Source organism: Hetaerina americana, unplaced genomic scaffold (assembly GCF_022747635.1).
Source record: "Hetaerina americana unplaced genomic scaffold, ioHetAmer1.1.p SCAF_7, whole genome shotgun sequence".
Lineage (NCBI taxonomy): Eukaryota > Metazoa > Arthropoda > Insecta > Odonata > Calopterygidae > Hetaerina > Hetaerina americana.
Genome location: NW_027287316.1, coordinates 26004869 through 26028802, shown reverse-complemented (window position 1 = coordinate 26028802; position 23934 = coordinate 26004869). Strand labels below are relative to the sequence as shown.

The 23934-nt window shown below is 37.9% G+C and overlaps 2 protein-coding genes across 2 annotated transcripts in view; both read right to left on the bottom strand.

Moving 5' to 3' along the window:
* Positions 1-723: 723 nt before the first annotated feature.
* Positions 724-2519, bottom strand: LOC139696593 (mitochondrial coenzyme A transporter SLC25A42-like). The gene is made up of 3 exons (XM_071595398.1): positions 2421-2519; positions 2094-2226; positions 724-902 (listed from the first exon to the last, which is right to left on the bottom strand). The coding sequence occupies exons 1-3, from the start codon at positions 2517-2519 to the stop codon at positions 724-726; spliced, it is 411 nt and encodes a 136-aa protein (XP_071451499.1).
* A 1143-nt stretch (positions 2520-3662) lies between these two features.
* Positions 3663-23934, bottom strand: part of LOC139696592 (uncharacterized) — a 32529-nt gene continuing 12257 nt past the window's right edge. The window contains exon 3 of the mRNA XM_071595397.1: positions 3663-3811. Coding sequence (XP_071451498.1) covers positions 3663-3811 — 149 coding nt within the window. The remainder of the gene's footprint in view (positions 3812-23934) is intronic.

Sequence of the window (23934 nt, the reverse complement as noted above, 5' to 3'; positions counted from 1 at the left end):
TCAAGCAGGGATCGAGATACCTCTGAAAAATATTCAACACCGCCGGGATTTGAACCCGGGCCCTCTGGGTGGGAAGCCAGTACGCTAGCCCCCGCACCATCTCGATCCCCTTACTATAAGGAACTTCTGGTTTGGTGAGTATAGTTCGACTTTATAAAAATTGATGTCAGTACACGGAAACTACGTGACCGTTATTCAAAAATAGCCGGAAGACAGTGTCAGTGATTTTGGGACTTATTTTCCATATAGACTGCCATTTTGTTTCATGGATGGAATTTTCTTGAATCTTTATTTATTATCGGTAAAAAAAATATATGTAATAGGATTGAATCAGCACATTACTCTAAGTTTAGATAAGTTACTTTACCTCAGGGTACTCTTGGTTGCATGAATTTTTTAGCAATCTCGAACCCCGCGAAGGCTAGGCCTGCCTGCAGAGGCCCAATCAGACAGCTTATCGAGACCCCTTTATAGAGGCCTCTCCAGGTCCCTCTCTTACTGCAGGGCGAAGAAAGGAGTAAGGTAACATGGGATTACTGAATTGATTCTGTAGGGTTGTGCTCGAAATAAATTATGGGTGATTATTTTCAAAAGCTTGCAATGGCATGATGTTTAATCAAAGACTCGAAAAATAGTAGTTTTATTGTGTTTAGAGCGATGTACACGTCTGTGGTAAGGCATAGGTGGAGATTCGTCAGAGCAATACTTAAAAAATTATGTCACCTACATAACAATCGTCTTGATTGTATCAAGGAAGCTTTTCTTCTTTCCGTCCGTAAGAGCAGCCATTTGTTGGTGTCTTCGGACTACCTCAAGAGGGTAGGTTAGCAGCATAGCCGTCGCTCCGGACACGGCACCGCATACACCCTGCTCTAAGTGGTTCAACTCAGCACCCTTTCGCTCTGTTGAAATGCAAACACGATATATTATTGCACCAGGCATCTACTAAAGATAATTTCTTTAAAGGCACAAGAGTTTAAAAATGAACCGAATGAAATAACCCTGACGGATCAGTGGTGGCAGTGTGCACCAATATCTTGGATGTGCGGTGGGGAGGTTGTGGTGACAGTTGGGGATTCATCGTGGTACTCTCATAGTTTTGTGCCCCATAAACGAAATCCAACGTTAACTTTCGTAAACTTGCAAACGCGATTCTTCAATGTACACTACGGTTATTTATATCCGTGCGTCAGAAACCAATATCATGCATGATTATTCTAAAATATTATCCATATCTAATTAATTAATTACGGAAGGTATTTGATCGAACCTCTGGCATAAGGTGTCATGACAACAAACACGCATGCACTCCTGCATTGAGAGTTTGTTTTCCAATCTTTCATGCACACAGAAACTCGCCTTCATACAGCAATAAGGTACTTCTTTTGTTTGATTGTTCAATAACGATTGGTCTTTATGAAAACTAATTTGTTAGATTGTCTTCCATTTTATTTTTACTGAGTGTTATATGCGGGAGAAAGAACGAGCAGCTGGATGGGTTGGTTGCAAGTTCCACCTTTCTAACTAATTTTTGTATTCTTTAGGGTGATTTTCTTTCGTAGGTCTTGAATCCTCTGATTGCGTGTGAATGTATTTCCTAAGCAGTGATTTCAACTTCATCATCATGCTGTCTTAGTATTTAAATGAATTACTTTAATTAAATGGATTCTATTTCATTCCTATCCAAATCAAAATGTTTTTTTTTCAGTAGGGATTGCATTCCTTTGGACGACTCGCCCAATAAATGTTTAGCTCAGTAAATGTGAACTGATATGTCCAGTCTAACTGCTCCCCCTATTTTCCCTGTGTTCGCCACGTATCCGCACTTCCTTATCTCTATTACTACTTGCTACCCTAACAATCTCCCGGCTGAATCAAGCACCGGGTTGGGATCAGGCTTCTGAATTCCCAGTTCTACTTTCATAACGTTTTTGAATTGAAACTACTTCATCCAAGAGCGTTCTTCCATACTCTAAAAAACCTTTGATCGTTTAAAAAAAAAAGTGTTTCAAAAGAAGAAATAATAAGCATAAGTTTGTTGAATAATTAATCGTATGCAAAAGGGGCCACTTTTATATATATATATATCATACCAGCATACGCCTCTTTAAGAAGGCCATACATTCCAAAACGGATTGCCGCATTGGGGACAACACCGATGAGGGATGCAGAATACCCGGCGTAGAGGCCTCGTATTCCTTCTTTCTTGATGGTTCCTCGAATGGTCTGTTTCAATAGAAAATAAATGAATTTTAAAATTATAAATTATGAAGATGTGGGCGTGTGTTTTCCTTAACGTCATTCCACCGCATAAGTATTACGTTTCTTTAGTCTATGATTTTTTAATACCTAATGAATTAATTTACGAATTTCGTTCACACAGTATATTATTTTCGAAACCCCTAAACATTTCTGGTTACCTCAGAGAGATTTCTGTACTCCTTGGGGCTGGAGACTGCCATGGTGGTCCTGGCCACATCAAGCGGGTAGGTTGCTGTGTGGCCCAGCAGACCAGCCATTGCGCCCGCCAGGAATCCACGGGCTGGCTTGGACCTTAATAAAAAACATCGTTCGGCTATAATTAGAGGGTGGTTGGGTCTGTGGCAGTCCCTTTTTCAAATTAAGCACTAAACCCTTTTGACTATATCGTCCAGTCAGGAGATTAGATTTTAAATATTTCAATTTATCATTAAATGTAGGAGTATAAAAGGGAAAAATAAAATAATCTTGGGAATTCAATAAATGAGAAGGTGTATCATTAAGTCCACGACTCGTGACGTGAAAGCAAGGCCTTGAAATAAATAATTAATGAAAATCATTTCTTCATTTCTGAACACGAAATTAAAAATATAATTCTGCTCTTCACAAGGACGTAAATATATTATTCTAAGTGTAGATTTTGTTTATTATTATTTCGAAATCTACCTTCTTTGTAGTTTGCGAATGGACAAAAGCTGAACAGTACTGACATCTAATCTTTCTGTATCCAGGCAACAACCGGCACAAAAAATACAATTTTCTCACATTCACGTCTGCGAAATTTCCAACTGATCTCAAGCCTTGATCTGATTTCTAATTTTTTCTCTCCTATCGAGTGCTCTCCTTAAAAAATTCCGTCCTTGATGAAAGTGGTTAGAGTACAATGTTATATGCAGTCGTCTTCCCAAAAAAATGAAATAAGTTTCTGCACCGCTCAAAACAACTGTCGAACGAACATATTCTGGTTAATCTAATCGTAGCGCCCTTTGGTTGTTACAGTGTTTTCATCTTTCTGTTCTTAGGAAAAACTACTTTAACCGAAATTGGTCCAAAACCATTACCGAAATTCATTCGCACGCCTTAATTTTATCAATACCTTGTAAATGAATGTATCTGAAAATGTGCACAGCCTCCTGTCGGTCTTTTCTTTTCCCCCCTGCTAATTTTTCCGCATTGAATTTGTCTCATGGGTAACCTTTTTCACATTCCTTGAATCCATAATGGTGCATTAGTAAGGAGTGGTGGATTGAATTCTATGCATTCTGCGTTGGAAATATATTCTGGTACAAGCAGTGAAGTAACGGGCATTTACATGGGTACATTTATGTTTTCTTTGCAAAGCGGGGTAGTGCGCTTACTCTTCGTCCTCCTTCCGGTCCACCTTCAACAAGTGTTTAAACACGTCATTTGCGGCGAACGCAATCCCCGATGAAGGGACGATCCTCGCCAAGGTCGCCGTATTCCCCCGCCATAGACCTCTGAGTCCGTGTTCCCTGGCAGTCTTCAACAGAAACGCAACCACGTTCTTTCTGCTGAAACTGCTGTCGGACACCTGTTTCAAGGACGAAAACGTGTCAGTTTACAGAAAATCCAGGGTTAATATTTGAATGATGCCATTAAACAACCAAATTTAAAAGTTACTACCAAGATGTAACCATCAGGCAGGTTATTTAAATATATTGATCTATTTGGAGGTATTTACGTATTTTTTAGGCAAGTGACAATATTCTCTTTCTCATTGCAGATTATCGGTTACAGATCTCGCAGTGTCGGCGGGATAATCAAATCTCAATAAAACGGTTACAAGAAGTCTTCGTAGGAGGAAGATATAGGTAATTTTACAAAAGGCTAATATCAGGAATGGATTGGGACTACAGCAGGTTATCGACCATTCCTCAAGGAGTAAATGAGGCAGGAATAATATTTGGGTGGTTGGCGTCCGTTATTCACAATTGTTTATAGGGTGATTACGACTTAAACTACAGCAGTGTTTCAAGTTTAGGATTATTTGTAAAAGAATAATAACCTCTCCATTAAATTTCCTATTTGCACCTTAATGCAAAACTTTTATTGCCTATAAAAAGTCCAATTAATCGTATTCCGGTGGAGAAAATTCGGTTCCTTCGGTTGACATCTCAAAGTTGCAATGGGAAACTCATTTTATTTACCAACCAGAATTGAACTGGTGGAGCAATTAGATGCTCCAAGTCAGAAACACTTGAGGCAACGTTCGTAAAAGTATTAAAGTAAATCAGTATTCACTTATTTTTGTTTACATTGGATAAAAAGATAAAAAGTGATAATTCATACCTGAAAGTTGATTTTGGCCAATTCTAATGGAGCCACAGCCGTTTTGGCGATGGCGGACGATGTAGCCCCGGCCAGGAAAGACGAAAAAACGCCTGTCTTCATCTGAATATCAAAGGAATACTAGTTAGAATTAGGTCTATCCATAAGAGTTTTTTATGTAGCATGTATGATGAAAAAAACCCCCGTAAATTGTGTTTATTTATCTTTTGGTGGTTAGAGCCCATGCAAGGGAAACGGCGAGCTACTCGAGCTAACAAGTCGCAAAATTACCAAGAATTAAAAGCGTCTTTATTTCTTAACCACATATCACACTGTAAAGTACTATTTCATGAATCTAATCAAGTCAATGTTAACACTGAACACCGCCATACGATGACGTATTAGTAATCAATCGTACCATGAATAATTGTTGAACAAAGGTATGCAAGTATTGTGAATAGAATATTTATGATCAACCATCGAACTATGAAAATCCTTAAATCCTAGAATTGTTCAATTAGTGTATAATTAAATTTACATCGTCAGTGTCAGGGACATGAATCCTGGGTCTTCTTAAACGATTATAATATTAAAATTGATGCGTATTCTATAAGTATTCAAATACCTCAATGTTCAACGTGTCAACACCTTTCCTACCTTTCTTGAAGACAGCCAATGAATATCCTCTCATTCCTTACAATATTTGGCATCTTATGTTCGCTCGATTTGCGTGAGGTCACGGCACATTTACCCCAGTCCTACGAACTCACTTCTATAAATACTCCCATTATGTCTGAAAGAATATACTTCCGACCTTCTTTATATATAATATCTAATTTGCATGCTTATGCCTTCCCTAGTGTTTTTAACCATCATTATTCATAGTCCTCGCCTTGATCATTTTTCACTTTCTTAAAAGTATATATCTGATGCAATGCTTCTAAATCATTTCTAAATCTGTACTCTTCCTTAAAACGAATGCTTGACGATGATGTATGTGATAGTTTGAGTTTTCAATATCTCACCACGTCCGTTTTCTTATAAATGATTTCTACCTCTTACCTGGCGGGTTGATTTCGTGATTGCCTTGATTGCAATTCTTTATGTGACGCACGCGAAATGCGAGCTACATTTCCATAAATCTATTCCCTGAACAGTTTCCATCAAAATTGTCACATTTTCCTTCAATAAGTAAACTAAAAATAACATTTTCCAGAATAAGATTCCTATTTAGATTGCCTTTAATGAATACAATTCCTAAACTCTTCCTAGTTACCCTTTTCCAATATGGTTTGTGTGGCAGATTGACCTTGATTATCACAAATGCCGATTAATTTTAAACTCTGTTATTATTATGTATAACCATGTAACATACCTTTGACCTAGCATTGTGCAATGTATTGGAGATGCAATAGCGTGTGCTGTTTCAACCCATGCCAAGAATTGAATAGTTTTCATAGCACTACTTATCACGCTGGTATGGGCGCCAAGAGTTCGATGAAATAGAATTTGTGACATTCTAAGCGTATTATCAACTGGTTAATCAATGTTACATAATTGAAATAATTAAGTTGGAATAAATGATTGAATTCAGTCGCTTTCTTTCATCGAAATTATTAAATGTCAGCGACGTATTTCTAATTCATTTTTCATTTATTCAATTTGAGAATTAATACACGTCCTATTTTAAAACTTTTGCACACACACTTCATTCCGGAGCACACGTGATTTTACATGAACTTAAGTCCAAATTATATAGTAATAAATTCATATTAATTTTTCTTTTCTTTTCGACAATACTGTCATGTTTAATCAAGTAAATTCTCATGGCAATGTTTTTCAAATGGAACTGTAAGTGGTAGGTAAGCAAACGAAACAAAACCCTTTCACAAACAAGTTGGTATTACTCTTCCTTCGTCGTTCTTTAATGGCCTTAGTAATGCTTAGGTTTCGGTGGACACATAATAGGTGCGAATTATTTTAAACTCAAATAAATCTTAGTGTAAAATGGTGGTTTTATCCGTTATTCTGTATCGAAAAGGACTGATGGATATTACAAACTTACCTTGTTGTCTGATGTGTTGTCCATTTTTTCTCCGAAATACGAAAAACACGTGCCACACACAAATGTAATACGTTTTTCGAGCTAATCTCTTTCGCAGTGAACAAAAAATCGCATCCACAGTCGTCGAACGAAGGGAAATATTCTGAAATCGTTGCTTGGCAGCGCAACAATGGGTTCGTCCGTCTAATAGATATGGCGCAGGCGATATGGGAATTTCAAATTATATTTTCAAGACTGCAGTGATTTTTATTGTTTGATGAAAATACATGCAATCCTTCTTCATTATTCAAATGACAATTCGTCAAAATATCTTGAAGATCATGTCACATAAAATCTTAACGGCCATCCCAATCAACCATAAGCAATAGTACTATATTACCCGTGATGACTGAGCGTCTCATTTTTTCTCTTTGTTTTAATATTTTCACAAGATTGATTCAATAATGAATTTTTTTTATATTCCTAAAGAATATGATATTATATTTGTTGACGTTCGCCATTGGGCAATTTCGTCTCGATTTATTGTTTAATTATCAGGAGGAATATTTATAAGAAGGTTGTTATAACGGATATTGAAGGGAGCCAACATTTTTTTATGGTCATACTGGTCAATGTCATAGGTATACATAATTATAGTATAGTAATGCGATGTTAAGAGGTCAAATCGAAAGGTACCCATTTTTTCCATGGCGATTTTCAATGCACAGAAAGCAGATCCATCAGAGTTCATCGAATCATGTTACAATATGAACAAAATTATTTTTAAATATTTATATATTATATCCTCAATTATCTAATCGTATGAGTAGAAAATTGTGAAAAAGCAAAGGATATTTATTAATAATTTTTCGATTATAAATTAATGCCTTCCGGTTGTCGAGGAAGCTCAGAACGTTACTTGAAATGACGTGTTGTAATACATATCTTGAAATCAATTTTGAAGATATTGGCTGTAAATGATTCTCATTATCTCTGCCTTTATTCATGGGATGTTTCCAAGCCTCCAGTCGCCAGGTGCTGAGCCGTCTTCTGTCGACTCGGGAAGAAAATTTAAAGGCGCGGTTTATTCCTTCTATGTTTCAGTAGGTTTATTAATTGGTCCCTGTCCATTGTTGGCTTTGATTCTTAGGAGCGGTTGTTCTATTCCTAGTATTACTAGCAGAAGTAGTATTTAGGGGAAGCGACCGATAGCTGAGGTCATTTGCGCCATTTAGGATGTGCAGGAGAGGAAAATGGGTTGATAGAATCCTGGGCTCGGCATTGGCCTATTTTTTACGTCTTAATCACCCTGAATGCCTTCCACAGAGCATCTCAAGTAGGGATCTAGATACCTTTGAATATAATTTGTTGCTCTTATATCTTAATAATCCACGCCTTTGATAAACTTGTTGAAATTATATTCCTTTTTAATTCTGTTTGGGACAGTTTTGATGGGTTCTCCCTTTAAAAAATGTTGAGAATGAGCGTTTACCTTGTATTTGACTTATGTTAGGCCAGAATGCCATTTGGATTTCCTTTGGACATTCTTGTAAAAATTTTAGTTTTGAAGGAGTGTAAAGCTTTGCGCAGGATGCTTTTTGCTTTATCTCGACATTCTCTAAGTTTCTCTGTAGATGTATTCACAAAAGCACCGTCATTACTCTAATAACTCTCTCTTCACATTCTGAAAGGAGGCTTCATTGTCTTCTTAATCCGCTTTGACTTCTTCGTGATAACATCTTGGTTCCTTTATGTCACATTTAAGTTAAAATGTACGTAAGTCCCCCTTCCCTCACGTAACATGTTTGAAGAGTACTTCTAAGTCCTCTGTTTATCGGTGGGCTGCGCTTTTTTCTTTAATTCTACGAACTTTTTATTTTTATATATTCTATGTAAATATACTCAATTTGATTTTGACGCTTATTACCCATTACGCTTTTCCTTTGACACCTCTCGTGAACTTTGTTAGAATGACAAGAATAGCCTAATGGTCGCTGATTAGTCGCCCATTTTTTCATTTTGTGATAATTTCGGGCGTAGTAGTCGCAAATATATCGAGTGTACTGTCACCACTTGTTCCTGATTTTAACACTCCTTCTCCTTTCTGCGAAAATATAGATATTCGGGCACACCGCATACCTGGTTAGGAAGTTATTTTCGAATCAAATTTTTCATCTCAAATTTTATAAATGCTTTAATGGAATGCAGGTTTATTGCAGAAATTGTGATTCTTCTCCACCTCTCTATGCTGACCATATGGTTCTTCTGGACTTGGAACATTTTTGCATTTCTTATCCCCATGACTTCTCTGAACTTGAATATTTTCTTCCCTCTGCTCACTGTCAATCTTTAAACATCAGCTCACTGCTTTCTTTGGAATTTGAATATACTTTCTTACCCCTGGACCCATAATTCTTTTGATTTCTCCTTATTAGGACTTTGATTCTCCTCTTTCTTTACTCTTCCCATAAAAGAGCATTGAATATTTTCAGGACTAAAATTTTTCCCCTTTCTATCTCCACCTCTCCCTTTGGTAAATTTCACCTTCCCTCCATTCCAAAATGTGGACTTAAATTAATACAATTCTCTAGAAAGGATTTAATTATTTTTCCCTTTTGTGCCTGCTTAAAATTCAATTACTACATTAAAATTAGAATTTCTCGGAATGCACCTTTGATTTAAAGAAACAAAGCAGCATCATTTTTCCACATCTATGCTGATCATCACCCTGGGACTAGCCATTTTGTCTCCCTTTCATTGATATAGGCTTAACTATTCCTACTTGTTTTTCTTTCTTATTTCTACTTCACTATTCACTTAAATGGAAATATATTCCTTTTCCGCTGTTGTCCTCTTCACTCTTTGAAGTATATTCCTGTTGCTCCTGTCAATGTTAGAACATGTTTTGAACTTAATATTTTTATTACAATCCTATCTGAGTTTTTCCAATTTCTTTTTTTTCTGTCCTTTATTTACTGCACTTCTCATAGTGTAATCACTCCTGCCATAGGAATTTCCAACATATTGACTCGATATGATTACATGTTCCTTTGATTATCCTGTACTCCATTTTTATAATAAAGTTTAGAAGCATTTAAAATCTATATTACTTTCCTCTGTTTGACATCATTTTCCACCATTGTAACAACTGGCCATTTTCCTTCATTAATGCCTTGATCAAAATTTTTCTTAGGATAGGTATCATCTAGTCCCTGGTTAATGAGCAAAATACATAATTTAGGAAAAAAATCTGCAATATATCTACCTTTTTTAACCTTTTATTAACCCTGTAAGAAAATTACGCAAACTTGCCAAAAGCAAAAGATTTCTCATTTGTATTGTATTCAAATTTTATTTTACAATTGCAGGTAAGATAACAATTATACAGGTAGATTAGGGACAAAATTAAATGCACTCAAATCATGAAATAAATACATTGTATTGTCCTCTGGCATAGGCAAGTTATTTCTAAACAAAGAATTTATTTAATATTGGGAAGAAATTAACTTTCAGCCGTGGCTCCCAACTTTATTGTTCATTTATACTATGATTATCTTGGTTTTCCCCTTAATACTTATGAGTCAAGCATTTTGTGGGAAATACAATTTTTTTGTAAATATGCAGTTTAGCTTTTTGGGAAATGTGCAGTTTGGCTATTTTGGCAATAGTGTGGTAAGGAGGCTTTTGAAATATATGGGTTGGTAGAGATGTAAGTGGGTAAAAAAATTACAAAATTAATGGATAAAAATTAAGTGCAATGAAGTTTTAGGAATTTTGCATATGGAGAGAAGATTGGGAGAATATTGAAGAAGGCAGGACAATTAGATTTAAGAGATACTGAGATGCAGTATGATGCTGGAGACGGTAATAGAGAGAATGTAGGAAAAGTAAGGAAAGTGGAGGAAAACCAACATTATGAATGGACTTTGAGGTAAGAGGGTGTTGGTTTAAAGTTCTTAGACCTAAGTTACTGTAGTATGTTGCTTATGGTGTATATACCACGTGTGTGAAACAATTGGATTATCGTGCGACTATTACACATCACCACTCTTGTGTACACTGTTGTGTATATCTGCAATGGTGTTTATCGGCTTTGCTTCCATAATGGGCGACCAAGGGCCAGGGCAAATCAGGAAAATGTATACTGCACCTTGCATCGATGTTCTAGTGTGGTGGTTATTCAGAATTAGGAGTATCATGTTAGTCTGGTTAAGGAGGAATGCAGGAGTAATTAGTACCTTGTTTGATCTAAATTATACCCTTACCCATTAGACTATGTTAAAAAGTAATTGTAGATTTAAATGAACTTCCAACAGTACTGGGTGCTGTCTGAATACTCTATCTTAAGATAGATAAACAAACTAAGTTTTTGCTAAAAGGTGGCCGAAACATCTATGCTAATACGTGGAGTACACCAAATATTAATCCTAATACTTTTACAAAACTGCGTAAATAGTAATTCATAAATTACATCCATATTTTTGCATGGAAGTGAAACCATTTTATGTCACAATTAAGCTAAATAGCCCATTAAATGAAGTCTATTAAGTTAATCAATGAAATGGTAACAAGGAAGCTTCAGATTATCAGTAACACCATTTAGTGTCATAGTGAATTTGAAGAAGTAGAGGAAGTGTTATTAGTTTTCCGGTCAAAAGCACTTGCATATAATTATTCTTTTCCCAACTTCAATATATTGATTCTAATTTAGCAAGGTGTATGATATTATGCTGTCCATAATGATTTCTTCTTTCTCTTCATTTACTTGCATTAAAAAGCTGATATCTACGGTCATCCACCCCAAATTTATCTCTTCAAAAAGATTTCTTGAAAAGGAAACCAAGCATAGCAATTATGGTTTATATTTATTTGTACAAGAACTGAAATTAATGAAATCTTGAGAAATCAAGTTGACAATAAAATGACATTGTGTCATATCATCATGTGGTTGAAGAATTCAGTGATTATCACAATAAATAGAGACTCTTTGATATCTTTTTCATGATTGGTGAGCAAAAGAAAATTTGGGAAAGATTAAATTATCTCAACAACAAATTAATTGAGCTGATTGATTTTCTAGACCGTATAGAAAATCTAATCGTAAATGTCACCTGAGCAAGTATGGATTCATAGAAATATATAATAAGATTTCTAAATAGTTATCCTATGGAAGAGTTTAAAATAATGGAACAAACTCTCTATTCTTTAGACATAAGGAATGTTTACAATATATATATAATCATTAACACAATTCAACAAGAATATATCAATTTTAAAAAACATTTTGATGAATTTATTTTCACTTTAAGCAGGAACTTCTCACCAAAATAAGATTTAAATACCCCATCCACCAATCAGGTTGCAAACTTAAGTTTTGGAAATATTTTTCTAGAGTAAGCATTGTCAGATTGAACAGTAGAATGAACTTCAAGGTGAGATTTATGTCACAATTTAGATGATGATGTATTTTTGATGCAACAGGTGGTACATCTGGAAAGACTTCACACTTTTCTATGGAAGAAAAGGACTTTTGAAAATATTTTGTACCAAAATCAGTCCTTAATTGAGCTTAAATCTGTGGAATCTATTTGACCATCCTCCAAAAACAGTTGCAGGCTCATCATTCACTTCACTTCACTCAGCTGGAGTCAAAACAATTGGACAAAATGGCCAGCTGAAGCAGATTCGACCAGATGATTCCAGAGGACCTCCGTGTACCTTGGATAGGAAGAATTAGCACATTAGATACTTGTATGCATAAACCTACATTTATTCCTCTCCATTCAAAAATGGTAGGCAGAAGTAAACTGTCTAATCCCAGTAAATATTTATGCTCATATCAATTTCAATATAAATTAGGCACTTATATTTCCTTTAGTTGATTTAATTGTTTAATTATAAAAACACATTACGCTAATTACCGCATTACTCAACCTGACGGTTTTTTTGATAGGTCAGGATAGACTAAGTACTAAGCCCAATGGTGTGTGAAATCCCTGTATGAGTGGGTGGAGCCAGTTCTTTTCCCTGTGCTGCCTACAGTTTTCCAGGAAGATCTTGTGCCCAAAACTCAATCCGAATGAATCCCGCTTACATGATACGTTCAGACGTGACTGTAGTTGATCCTGAACTGGAAGCATTAGACTATGAGTGGCAAATTTCTCACTTTCCAGTCTCTGGTTAGTCACAGATTAACACCCTTTTCAGTTTTCTTGGAATTCACTAATTTCCATGCACAAATTAATTCCCCTGCCCCTTGGGGTAACAAGATAGGACTATGCCCATTCCTCCAAAAACTGGTAAACTTGCTCTATCAATGGATCAATGGTCAGCTATTATCTCTCTAGGGGTGCTACTTTATTGCTGACTTTGTCCTCCCAATTCTTCCTGGATACACAAGCCTCACCTTTCAGTGAGGCATCGAGTGGTGTGGGGGTAGGATGGGAGGGGGAGGGTCTATGCAAAAGGATGAGAAAAGTAATTGAGTAGTGAATCAGGACTTAGCCAGAATAACCATCACCTCACAAATAGAGGGTAGTTTATGCGGCAACATGAATTAGAGTGCTTGAAATATTGGAGGGAGGTAAATTAATGTGAGCCCAGAGTCAAGACTTATACTTAGGAGCAGGAAATTATTAATAATTAATTATTAATAAATCCAATTGAATTCTTGTACATTTCAACTACAAAACATTGAGTTTGAAATCACTCCCATATTTATACTGCAAAAGGTGTTTGAAATTTTGAAAGAAGTCTAACCACTTTTCTCCAAATATCCAAATTATCTCTCCTTTATCTGTGAAATGATAATTCCTGAGCTCTCCTCTCCACATTTCATACTCTTCTTAATGAAGGAGAACTCATAGATTTTATTGTACCTCAATGACAGTCAACTGTTAAAACTGGATGGCACTGTAAAAAAAGAGTGGAAAAATACCAGGTGGTGTTTTGTTTCTGTAACATTGAATGATTCAAAACATTAAAGCTTAGCTCCATTTTTAATACAAAGGGATGAATGCATGATGAGGTTTACGCCTGAGATGGTTCTCCGAAAAATTAATTCTAGTCACATGATGCTTGACAGAAGAGTCTAGGTTTCCCTTCAAGTGTAAATGGAAAAGATGAAACCATGTAGTTAGTGCCCTACAGATTTGTAAGTCATAACTACATTTGGCATTTGGCACCAAGAAATTTTTAATAGAAGAGACAAATTGAGCTTCTTACGGCCTCCATTTAAACTGATTATATTAAATATTTCTTAATATTAATTGGTTTTTTTTAAACTCCTATGAAAGTGGGTGTGGTTACATTTGGGAGAAGTTAATCTCCAAGTGATAGGACACATTCCAAAAATTAGAATGATCACATTACACAGAGGTATTTCCATAATAGGTTTATAAGAAAATTAATTCTTATGCCAGGTACAACTGTGCCTTGCATTTATGGCTTAAAAATATAATATTTAATATTATCACTCCATGAAGAGATATCACAACTTTAACAGTGTTTCCAGGGTGACAACTACAGAGCTGTTGAGGAAACAAGGCATATTTCAATGATTCTTTCTACTTGGATGGTTCAGGGTGTATTATTGTAAAATGTGACTTCCCGTTGTTGTTTGGAATAAATCAAGGATTAACTGATTTCCATAACAGTTGACATCACCAGTGATCACATTCTGTGAACTTGGGAACCTTTTAAGTTCAAACATGCTTCCCTATATTCACATTCATTTCCCATGCAGCACTAGTGTCAAGTAAGAATTTCAAAATAAATGTTAACCTGCCAATGGTATTAAGAAAATTTTCTTGTGGCATCATTAATGGTAATTAGCAAGCCCATTCTACAGAACCATCAAAGCATATTTTGGGGATGAGCAAGGCAATTTTTGGATTTCAGAATTTTGCTTCTACATATCCAAGAAAGTTATGACTTAATCAATCAAAAAGTTATTACAAGTGCACCATGGCCAGGTAGCACATCAAAGCAATGTTTTAAGTTATTTTTTTGAGAACAGTTTGTCAAAGAAATGAGATTACAGACTTCATTGCACTTTTCAAATATGTAATACATATAATCTTTTCTTAGTGGGTCGAGGTAGTCCAGGCGGTACAGTGCTGGACTATTGACCCAAGAGTCCCTGGTTTGATTCCAGGTAAAGTCCCTGGGCACTGGCAGCCCCACCCAATCTATCTGATTTTTCCCGTTCCAGATCTTCCTGGGAAAACATAACTTGCACAAGGAATGGAACTAGCCCCCCTACCCTAATGTGTGAATTTCACACGCCTTACGGATGAGTACTAGGTGAACTCTACCATCACAGATTATCTGCTGAATAAAACAAAAAGTATCTATTGTTCAACAAAAAATGATTTCAATCATAAGTAACTAAATTTAAAGAAGCTTTCACAAGGAGGAGGGAGTTGATGACGGGGACGTAGAGCAAGGATGTTAAGAAAAGACTCGTAAAAACTTTGATATGGAGCATAGCTATGTATGGTGTGGAATCGTGGCCATTGAAGCAGCTAGATAGACGTAGACTGGAGGCTTTTGAAATGTGGGTGTGGAGAAGAATGGAGAAGGTGAAATGGACAGAGAAGAAAACAAATGAGGAAGTACTTGGTATGGTGGGCGAAGAGAGGGGTTTGCTGGAAGCAATCCTCTGGGGGCTGGAAAAGTGGAAGAAGGGGATATTGACCGGCAGCGGGATGCTGAAGACTGTAATTGAGGGGAGAATGTTAGGCAAACGAGGAAAGGGAAGGAACAGGATAGGGATGTTGGGCGGAATGAAGGGAGGAAGAAAGTCCCCAGAGCTGAGGAGGGACCTGATGTAAAGTAGGATATTGTGTTTTGCTGGGGATGACAAATTATTAAATTAGTAATTATGTCCATCCAAAAACTTACCTTTAAACTAACCTCACCTCCAAGATTACCTACAGGTAATAATAATAATAAATAAATTTAGTTATCAATTTTTGTATCAAAATGATTCACCCAAAACTAATAAATGCTACTCAAAATCCTGTATCATGTTACAGAAATGAAAGTTTTAAGAAAGAGACTTTATTAGAGCAAAGTGGATTGACTAACAGAACTTGTTAGATAAAATTCTAAATAAAGTCAACGAGATGGCAACAGCGAAAGGAGGGTAGGAAGGTAATAATATCCTGGGTTGGATTGAAGACTTTTTGAATGGTCAGCCTCAAAGAGTAGTTATATATGGAGTTAGCTCAAATGCAGTGGAAGTTACTTCTGGTATTCCCCAGGGAATTTTCATCGGACCTCTTTTATCCCTACTCTGCGTTAACGACATTGACTCCGTAGTCACTAGTAAGATACGTTTATTTGCAGGCGATGCATTGGTTTACCGTGATATCCGTGATCCTGAGGATTCACCCGCTTTGTCAGATGACCTTCATGCTATACAGCTTTGGTACGACACTTGGCACTTAGAATAAAACTTAAATGAGTGCTAGGTGTAAATGTTTGGAGAAAGAGCAATTCCCACCTACTTCTCAATAGGCATTATGGAAATGGAATATTAAATACTTAGGCATTACCCTCACTCACAAATCTCTCCTGGGTGAAACACATACGGGGAATGTGTGGACAAGGTTAGAAAAAATAAGTATTTATTGGAAGAGTACTTAGTAAATGTGAGGTAAAGGTCAAAGAGAAATGCTATCTGTCGTTAGTTAGGCCTCATTTATAATATGCTGCAAGTTTATGGGACCCTCACGAGGTATGATTGATTGCCAAAATGGATCGCGTGCAGAGTAGGGGAGCTAGATATGTAAAACGTTATTATGATAAACTTAGTATCATATCCAAAATATTAGAGCAGTTGGGCTGGGATTCTCTCACATGGCGAAGGATAAATTACAGATTGAAGCTCTTGCATAAATTGGAAGGAGATCTATTAAGCGGTGATGTTGAAGATTTATTATTACCCCCATCGTAATACAGTGGCAGAGATCATGCTTTGTTAAATTGGAGAGATTAAGTGTGGAACGGATAGATACAAAATTTCATTAATCCATAAAGGATAGGGGATCCTTATTACATTGTTGGACTGCGGAAGGGTCATGTTGGTGTAAAATTATTCACCCCCTGCCACATACCCTGGTGGTGGCTTGCAGGGTATTGATGATTAGAAGAATAAAACAAAAGATATTGGTATACATTATGGAGGATTCAGGAAGGCAGTGGTTAGATTATATTATGGTTAGGAACATTGTTATCAATTCATATTAATTCCCGAGACAGATGCCGTCTCTGATCACACTTTAGTAGTCATGATTTGTCCTAGTCTTCCTTGTTCTTTTCCCATTTACAGTTCCAATGGTTTCTTTGTCCAGCTTAACTAGGTTTCAATATCCCTCTGGTTATACGAGGGTCATCCGGAAAGTGTTCCCGTTCGTGAAATAAAGACACAAAAGTAAATATTAACAAACATAAAAAATTTTATTTGAAAGAGGATACTTTAAACTACTTCTCAACATAATCTCCAAGCAAATTAAGGCATTTGTCATAACGTGTGACAAGTTTCTGTATTCCTGCTGCATAGTCCTTCGCCGCCAGCTCATTGAGATACGCGAGGGACCCATCTTGCACAAATTTTTGCATAATGCAGATGGTGTTTAACAATTTCATGAACAATTGTTCGAGAAACATTGGGAAAATGCTCACAGATGTCATCAATTGTGACGCGCCGATCGTTCCTCACGAATTCGTCAACTGAGCTCACCAGTTGGTCTGTAATGACAGACGGTCTCCCCGAACGCTCATCGTCGTGTGTGTTCCCCCTCCCCATGTTGAAGTTGCGACACCACCGCCGAACAGACGACTCGTCCATTACATTGTCTCCATACACCTCCTTTAATTGGCGATGAATATCACATGGGCGAACGTTTCTTGCATTGAGGAATTTAATCACTGCCCTCACTTCACAACTGGCGGCGTTCTCAATTTTTTTAAACATTGTAAACAATCACAGAAACAACACAGGCAATGCTAGCGTCACGCAACTTGGCTCAGAGAAGGCAGACAAGCCACTGAAGCTATCTGACCTCGTCCAGCGGCTACTCGCGTCGTCAGCACTTCATGCGGCACGAACGGGTACTACTTTCCGGATGACCCTCGTATATTACCATTTTCCTAGATATTTCTCAGCTATTTCCCCTCATCCATAATTTTTTATACAGCCTGCTGATAACCCTTCCATGTCAATCAAGTTAATGCTTCTAGTTTCCATTTCGTAAACCGCCACCCTTCCTCTATCTTTTTGAAATGGACGCTCCGCTTCATAACAACTAAATTGTGATCATAGTCCGCATCCTGTCCAGGTAAGCTATGACAATTGATCGATTTTTTTCTAAAGCATTATTAATATCTTAAACAATACATATATGCTTTAATTTACGATAGGGGACAATTTAACTTTGATTTATTTATTAAAACAGGATTGATTCACTTCATATATCAAGCATTTTTTATTAAGAGGTATGAAAATGGATTTCTCCCTGGGTTGAGCCTACATTCGAGTAATTACAATCCTAGTCCTTTATTTTACTACTTCACTTCTATTTATTTTATCATTTCATATTTTTACACATCAAGCTCCTCGAAGCACTCTCATGAGGCTGTTGTTCACTTTCCCGATGTTAACAATGCACTTTCTTTCTAGGGCAGTATGCAATGTTGCCATGATATATTTTTTCAAGGCTATACTTCCAGTTCCTCACCGTTGAGAGGGATACTGCAGTTAGTTGGTGGGAGAGAGAGAAGTGGGACGCCTTCCTAGGGTTTTATATTCTGGGAGAGTGCAAACGTGAGGTTAAAAGGATTTGGGGCATAACATTATTTATGGATTATGAAATCAGCCCAGGTCGCCAGGGCCACAATAACTCACCCCTTCTGCATGTCCGATATTCTCCTTTGAGAGTTGGTCTTGAAAGTGTTCCATCTTGTTTGATGCCTCTTCGCAGAGATACGGCATCATGACGCCGTGTTTCTTTTCAAACGGTAAAGTCTGGGTACACTGGATTCAAAGGGAAGTCATCCGCCGTAGACAACGATCAAGTGTAACCTTACGACCAGGTCATATGAACACGAGGCTCATTTTGACCCGAGAGAGAAAGGTCATTTATTCATACTTCTTCGCCACGCACAGTCGGCCTTCTTCTCACAGCCAGTGTTGTTATTAAGGAGTTCACTTTCGAAGACGTGTGTGAAACGATTGGATTTTCGTGCGGCTATTACACATCACCGCTCTTGTGTATACTGTTGTATTGTATATCTGCGTTGGTCTTTATCGGATTTGCTTCCATAGTGGGCGACTAAGGGCTATCGCGAAACCGAAGAGGTATACCGCAGCTTTCATCGATGTTCTAGTGTGGTGGTTGTTCAGAATTTGGAGTCATCGGATCTGAAATTGCGTGATGGCGAAAGAAATTGCACTAGCGTTTCACGTCGACGTAATTCAAGCATGTAAACGGTATCTGCAGAGTTGTCGTTCTACGATGGGTCTTTTGTATCGAGGTTCAAGTGACGTAGTGTGTGGTGTGCTGAAAATGACGCGAATCCTGAAAACGGGAGTTGTACGACACTGATTTACTTGAACGGGGCTTTTCTTTTCTGATCTCTAGCCTCCCAAGAAAATCAATAACCATCATTTGCCGAGTCTTAATGACTCGTAACTTAATTTCCGCGGCTCTGAAAATTTTTTCCCTCAGTATTGGCACTCGAGACCCATTGAATAAGGTATATAATGCACGGTGATTGGCTTTTGCTCGCTATTGGGAATATTGCCTTCAATAAAGAATTGCATACATTTTTGCGGCTGATAATGACCCCTATCGCATTGTCGAAACACAGCAGTTTACTTTCACTTTTCCACTGTCCCACTCTTGGGCATTTTCCGACAAGAACACATCAAACTGATTTGTGAACCTTCTTAAATCCAGAGCCCCTCATCTTTTTTTCTGTACGCCTAACAAGTCAATTTATCTGTCAAACTAATTCAAAAGTTTTATTCGTTCCACCTTTCTTCACCGTGAATAGTTATACAATAAGTTCATGGCCAAACCGTACCAGTCTCTAAATGCTTTGGCACCATCTTAAAGGTGGCAAAGCAGATAATTTAGCGTGTCCCGTCATTTAACCTTATAATCTGAAGATGTTCAAAGTTCTTGTAGTCGTTAGTTGCTCAGCGAAAAATTTTCAATTACCTAGGATATGACTAACCGAGTGTGTAATAGCGTCGAGCATGCAAAATATAATAAGTTAAAATAAGTGACATTACCTCAGGGTAGTCCTGTTTGAAGGAATTTCTTCAACACCTCGTACCCTGCGAAGGCTAACCCGGTTTGAAGAGGCACAATTATGCAACTCAAGGATACACCTTTATAGAGGCCTCTCCAGGTCCCTTCTTTTCTGCACGGCGAAGGAAGATAAAAGGTAGCATGGAATTAACTGTATTCAATCTGTAGCTAAGCGTACGAAATGCATAATGGGTGACTATTTTTAAAAAACTTGCAATGTCATAAAGCCCAACCGAACACTCAAAAAATAGTAATTATTTGTGCTTAGAGCCATGTACATTGTTATATATAACCATATTCAATTATAACACCTACATGTAAATGGTTTTTATCGTTTCTATGAGACTTTTCTTCTTCTCCTCCTTAAGAGCAGCCATTTGTTGATGTATTCGGACGACCTCCAAAGGGTAACTTAGCAGCAATGCCGTCGCACCAGACGCGGCACCGCAGGCACCCTGCTCGATGTGGTTTATCTCCTTTCCCTTACGCGCTATTGAAACGGAATAGATTTATATTATTGCATCAGGCATCTACTCAAGTTATTTTCTTTAAAGGTACAAGAATTTACAAATAAACTAAATGAAATGAGACAGACAGATCAGTGGCGGATCACTGTACACTATTCTCTTGGATGCGTAGTTTGGAGGTTGTGGTGGGAGTTGGGGGTTCCTAATGATTATCACACCAGTTTGGTGCCGAAAAACGAAATCAAACGTTAACCACCGTAATTTTGGAAATACGATTCTTCAGTTTACCCTACGGTATGTAATAACCGTGTGTCAATAACCAATATCACGTGTGATGAGCATAAGAAATTAAACATTTCCAATTTTGCAATTCCGGAAGGTTTTTGATTGAATCTCTGGCATAAGGTGTTATAAAAACAAACACGCCTGCATTGAAAAATTGTCGATTGATTTTACAATTGCCTACATACATCAATAGGATATTTAGTCTTTTTCATTATTCAAATACGATTGGTCTTTATGTAAAATAATGATTATTATCGGTTTCAAAGTTTTATGACTGAGTATAATGTGGCGAAAGAACCAGCAGCTTGATTGGTTAATGACATTATTTACCCCTCTAACTAATTGTTCTATATTTTTAAATGGTTCTGCTTTCATAATTTGACGCCAGAAAATTCCCTAAGATAAGCATTGAAAGCTGGAGCTGCCGCTACCGTCCAGTTAACCCTGGTCTTTACATCTGTCTTTGTGAATAAATGTATTTCCAAACTGGTGAATTCAACTTCTCCGTCAAACTGTGTTCTCGTAGATTCTTTGCAACAAATCTGGAGATGACCCTAAAAGCGTTTCTTTAAACCCTATGTCCAAGTTCTAATTAACTAAATCATATACACACAAATCATAAACCATGAAGCACGTTAAACCATTTTATCGATCCACATAATTCGTACTTCCTTATTTCATCCACAATGGATTACCTTTGTTATTTTTTAGGTAATCTTTGTTCTTGATTTCCACATTTTTCGGGCTGCGTCCGCGTATGTCGTTTAAATGTACAACAGTTTCGCCAGCTATCCTGCTGGCGTCCTCAGGTCAAGGATGAAAAGAAGCTTGTTGTCCCGTCTTATATAGGAAAAATCCGGCGCCAATACCGGGAAATTTCTTGGCCAATCAGGGAACGTCCTCATATTTGCGCGGAATAATTCTTTTCCACGCACTGTGGAGTGGATATCCATCCTCTCTGTTAAAATTTTCTGGCCTTTTAACGATTTCAATGGCCTCTCTGATTATTCTCTGGAAGTATTTTCCTTCTTTCGCTATTATTTTAGCGTCGTCAAACAGAATAGAGTGTCCAGGTTCACTCCAGGCGTGCTCAGCGATGGCCGATGCTCTAAACTGTTTGGCCTTGGTTGCCCTCTGGTGTTCACTCATGCGTGTTTTCAGCGCTCTGCACGTTTCACCGATGTACCATTTGCCACAGGAGCATGGCACTTGGTATACGCCTTCTGATATTAACGGTGAAATTTCATCCTTGGGTCCGGGTAGGGTGTCAGCTATCTTGGTGACGCAGTTGAATCTGGTCACCACATCATGCTTCCTTAAAGCCCACGCGATTCTTTTCGAAGTCCCTGCGATGAAGGGGATGGTGACGTAAGCCTTCGGTCGTGGTCTGGAGTCTTCCTCCCTGTCAGGAACAGCGGTGGTTTGTCTCTTCTTTTCTTCCTTCTCGGCCCTTTTTTGGATCATATGAGCGCTGTATCCATTCCTTTGCAGGGCATTTGTCAAGTGTTTCTTCTCGTTGGCAATAGAATCGGAGTCACATATTTTATATGCTCGGTTGACAAGTGTGTCTACCAGTGAGGTCTTCTGACTGGGATGGTGGTGCGATGCAGCATTAAGGTAGCGGTCGGTGTGAGTAGGCTTCCTGTATACTCTGTGTCCAAGCCTCCCATTACCTTTATTTCTCTTCACCATGACGTCCAAGAAGGGCAGTTGATGATCCTTTTCCACCTCCATAGTGAAGTGGATGGCTTGATGCTGTGAGTTCAGATGTTTCAGGAACTTTTTTAATTCTCCCTCTCCGTGTGACCAAATGACAAAAGTGTCGTCGACATATCTTAGCCACAGTGAGGGCCGCTTGTCGCAGGATTCCAGTGCTTTCTTTTCGAAGCTCTCCATGTAGAGGTTGGCCACAACCGGGGAGAGGGGTGAGCCCATCACAGCTCCTTCCGTCTGCTCGTAATGGTCACCATTCCATAGGAAGAAGGAATTGCGGAGGCAATGCTCCACCAATCCTGGAAAGTCCTTAGGGATTCCGCGGGAGGTGAGTTCCTTGATGATATTCAGCGATTCCTCAATAGGGACGCTGGTGAAAAGCGATTCAACGTCGAAGCTGACCATGAGATCGTTGTCGTGGATGGTGATGTTTCTTATTACGTCAATGAAATGCGTCGAGTTTTTTACGAAGCTGGGTGTCTGTCCGACGTGGTCCTGCAGAGACCGCGCCAAGTACTTGGCGAGTTGGTAAGTCGGAGCGTCAATCTGGCTCACAATCGGTCGGAGAGGTACATCCTTCTTGTGAATTTTGGGCAGGCCGTACAGTCTCGGTGGTTTCGGTTATTGAGGAACGGGATCTAGATAGCAATACTAAATGGTATTCAAAATGGGGATTTTCATTACATCTTAATAAATGTACGGTGGTAAATCAACGGGATTTGTTTTTAAATTACCTCGTGACCAAGAGGTAATGGAGAGTCGGGAAATAGATGCTAGAACTAGCAGACTCGAGGATTCCTTCTTCCCACGGACAATTAGAGAATAATTAGTTCTTAATTAGTTAAATAGTTTCAGCCTCAACTTTGTGGAAGTTCATTTTAATAAATGAATCTATAATACGGCGTCATCCTCAGGTACCTGAGGATGACGCCGTAGCGTCGAAACTAGTCGTACCTGTAATAAAGTGGTGGATTGGAACAAAGTGTTTCTTTTTCATTTATAATTAGTTCTACTCAATCGCATGCACTTTCACTACCCTTGTCTGTTTTTTGTCAAAACTCTTTCTTTCCGCAACACCGGAAGTTTATAAGTAGAGCCTGTTATTCTCTCCTATAATCGATCGAATACCCGGTAGTTTATTCCTTATTATATATTTCTATGTAACTGTCACCAGTATCGTAATAATATTCTAGGTCCCGTTTCTACTTAAATGATACATGTTTTTTATTTTCTGCTAGTCTACTCATGCATTTTGCAACGTTATATATATATAAGTTTAATGGTCTTCGAGATTGAGAGAAGGTGGGTACGAAGAAAAGTAACATTTGGTTTTATTGTTCAATCCGGTGGAATCTTCGTCTCGCTCTGTTGGGACACCCTCCCGCTACCTGCAGGGTTGGATCACATTCCCTGCATGATTCCTTGGGGTGGAGACCGTTGAATTCTGCATGTTAATGTGGAAGTGGAATTTCGCCTTCTTGCTTTTCAAATTCTAGTTTGCACGTTATTGGATGAATTTCTTACTGCATTATAAGGTGAAATTATGAATTAGATT

Coding starts and splice junctions, on each gene's coding strand:
- LOC139696593 (XM_071595398.1), bottom strand. CDS start 2,519: ATGGCTGGTCTGCTGGGCCACACAGCAACCTACCCGCTTGATGTGGCC. Junction 2,227..2,420: donor AGTACAGAAATCTCTCTGAG/GTAACCAGAAAT, acceptor CTATTGAAACAG/ACCATTCGAGGAACCATCAA. Junction 903..2,093: donor TCTTAAAGAGGCGTATGCTG/GTATGATATATA, acceptor GCATTTCAACAG/AGCGAAAGGGTGCTGAGTTG.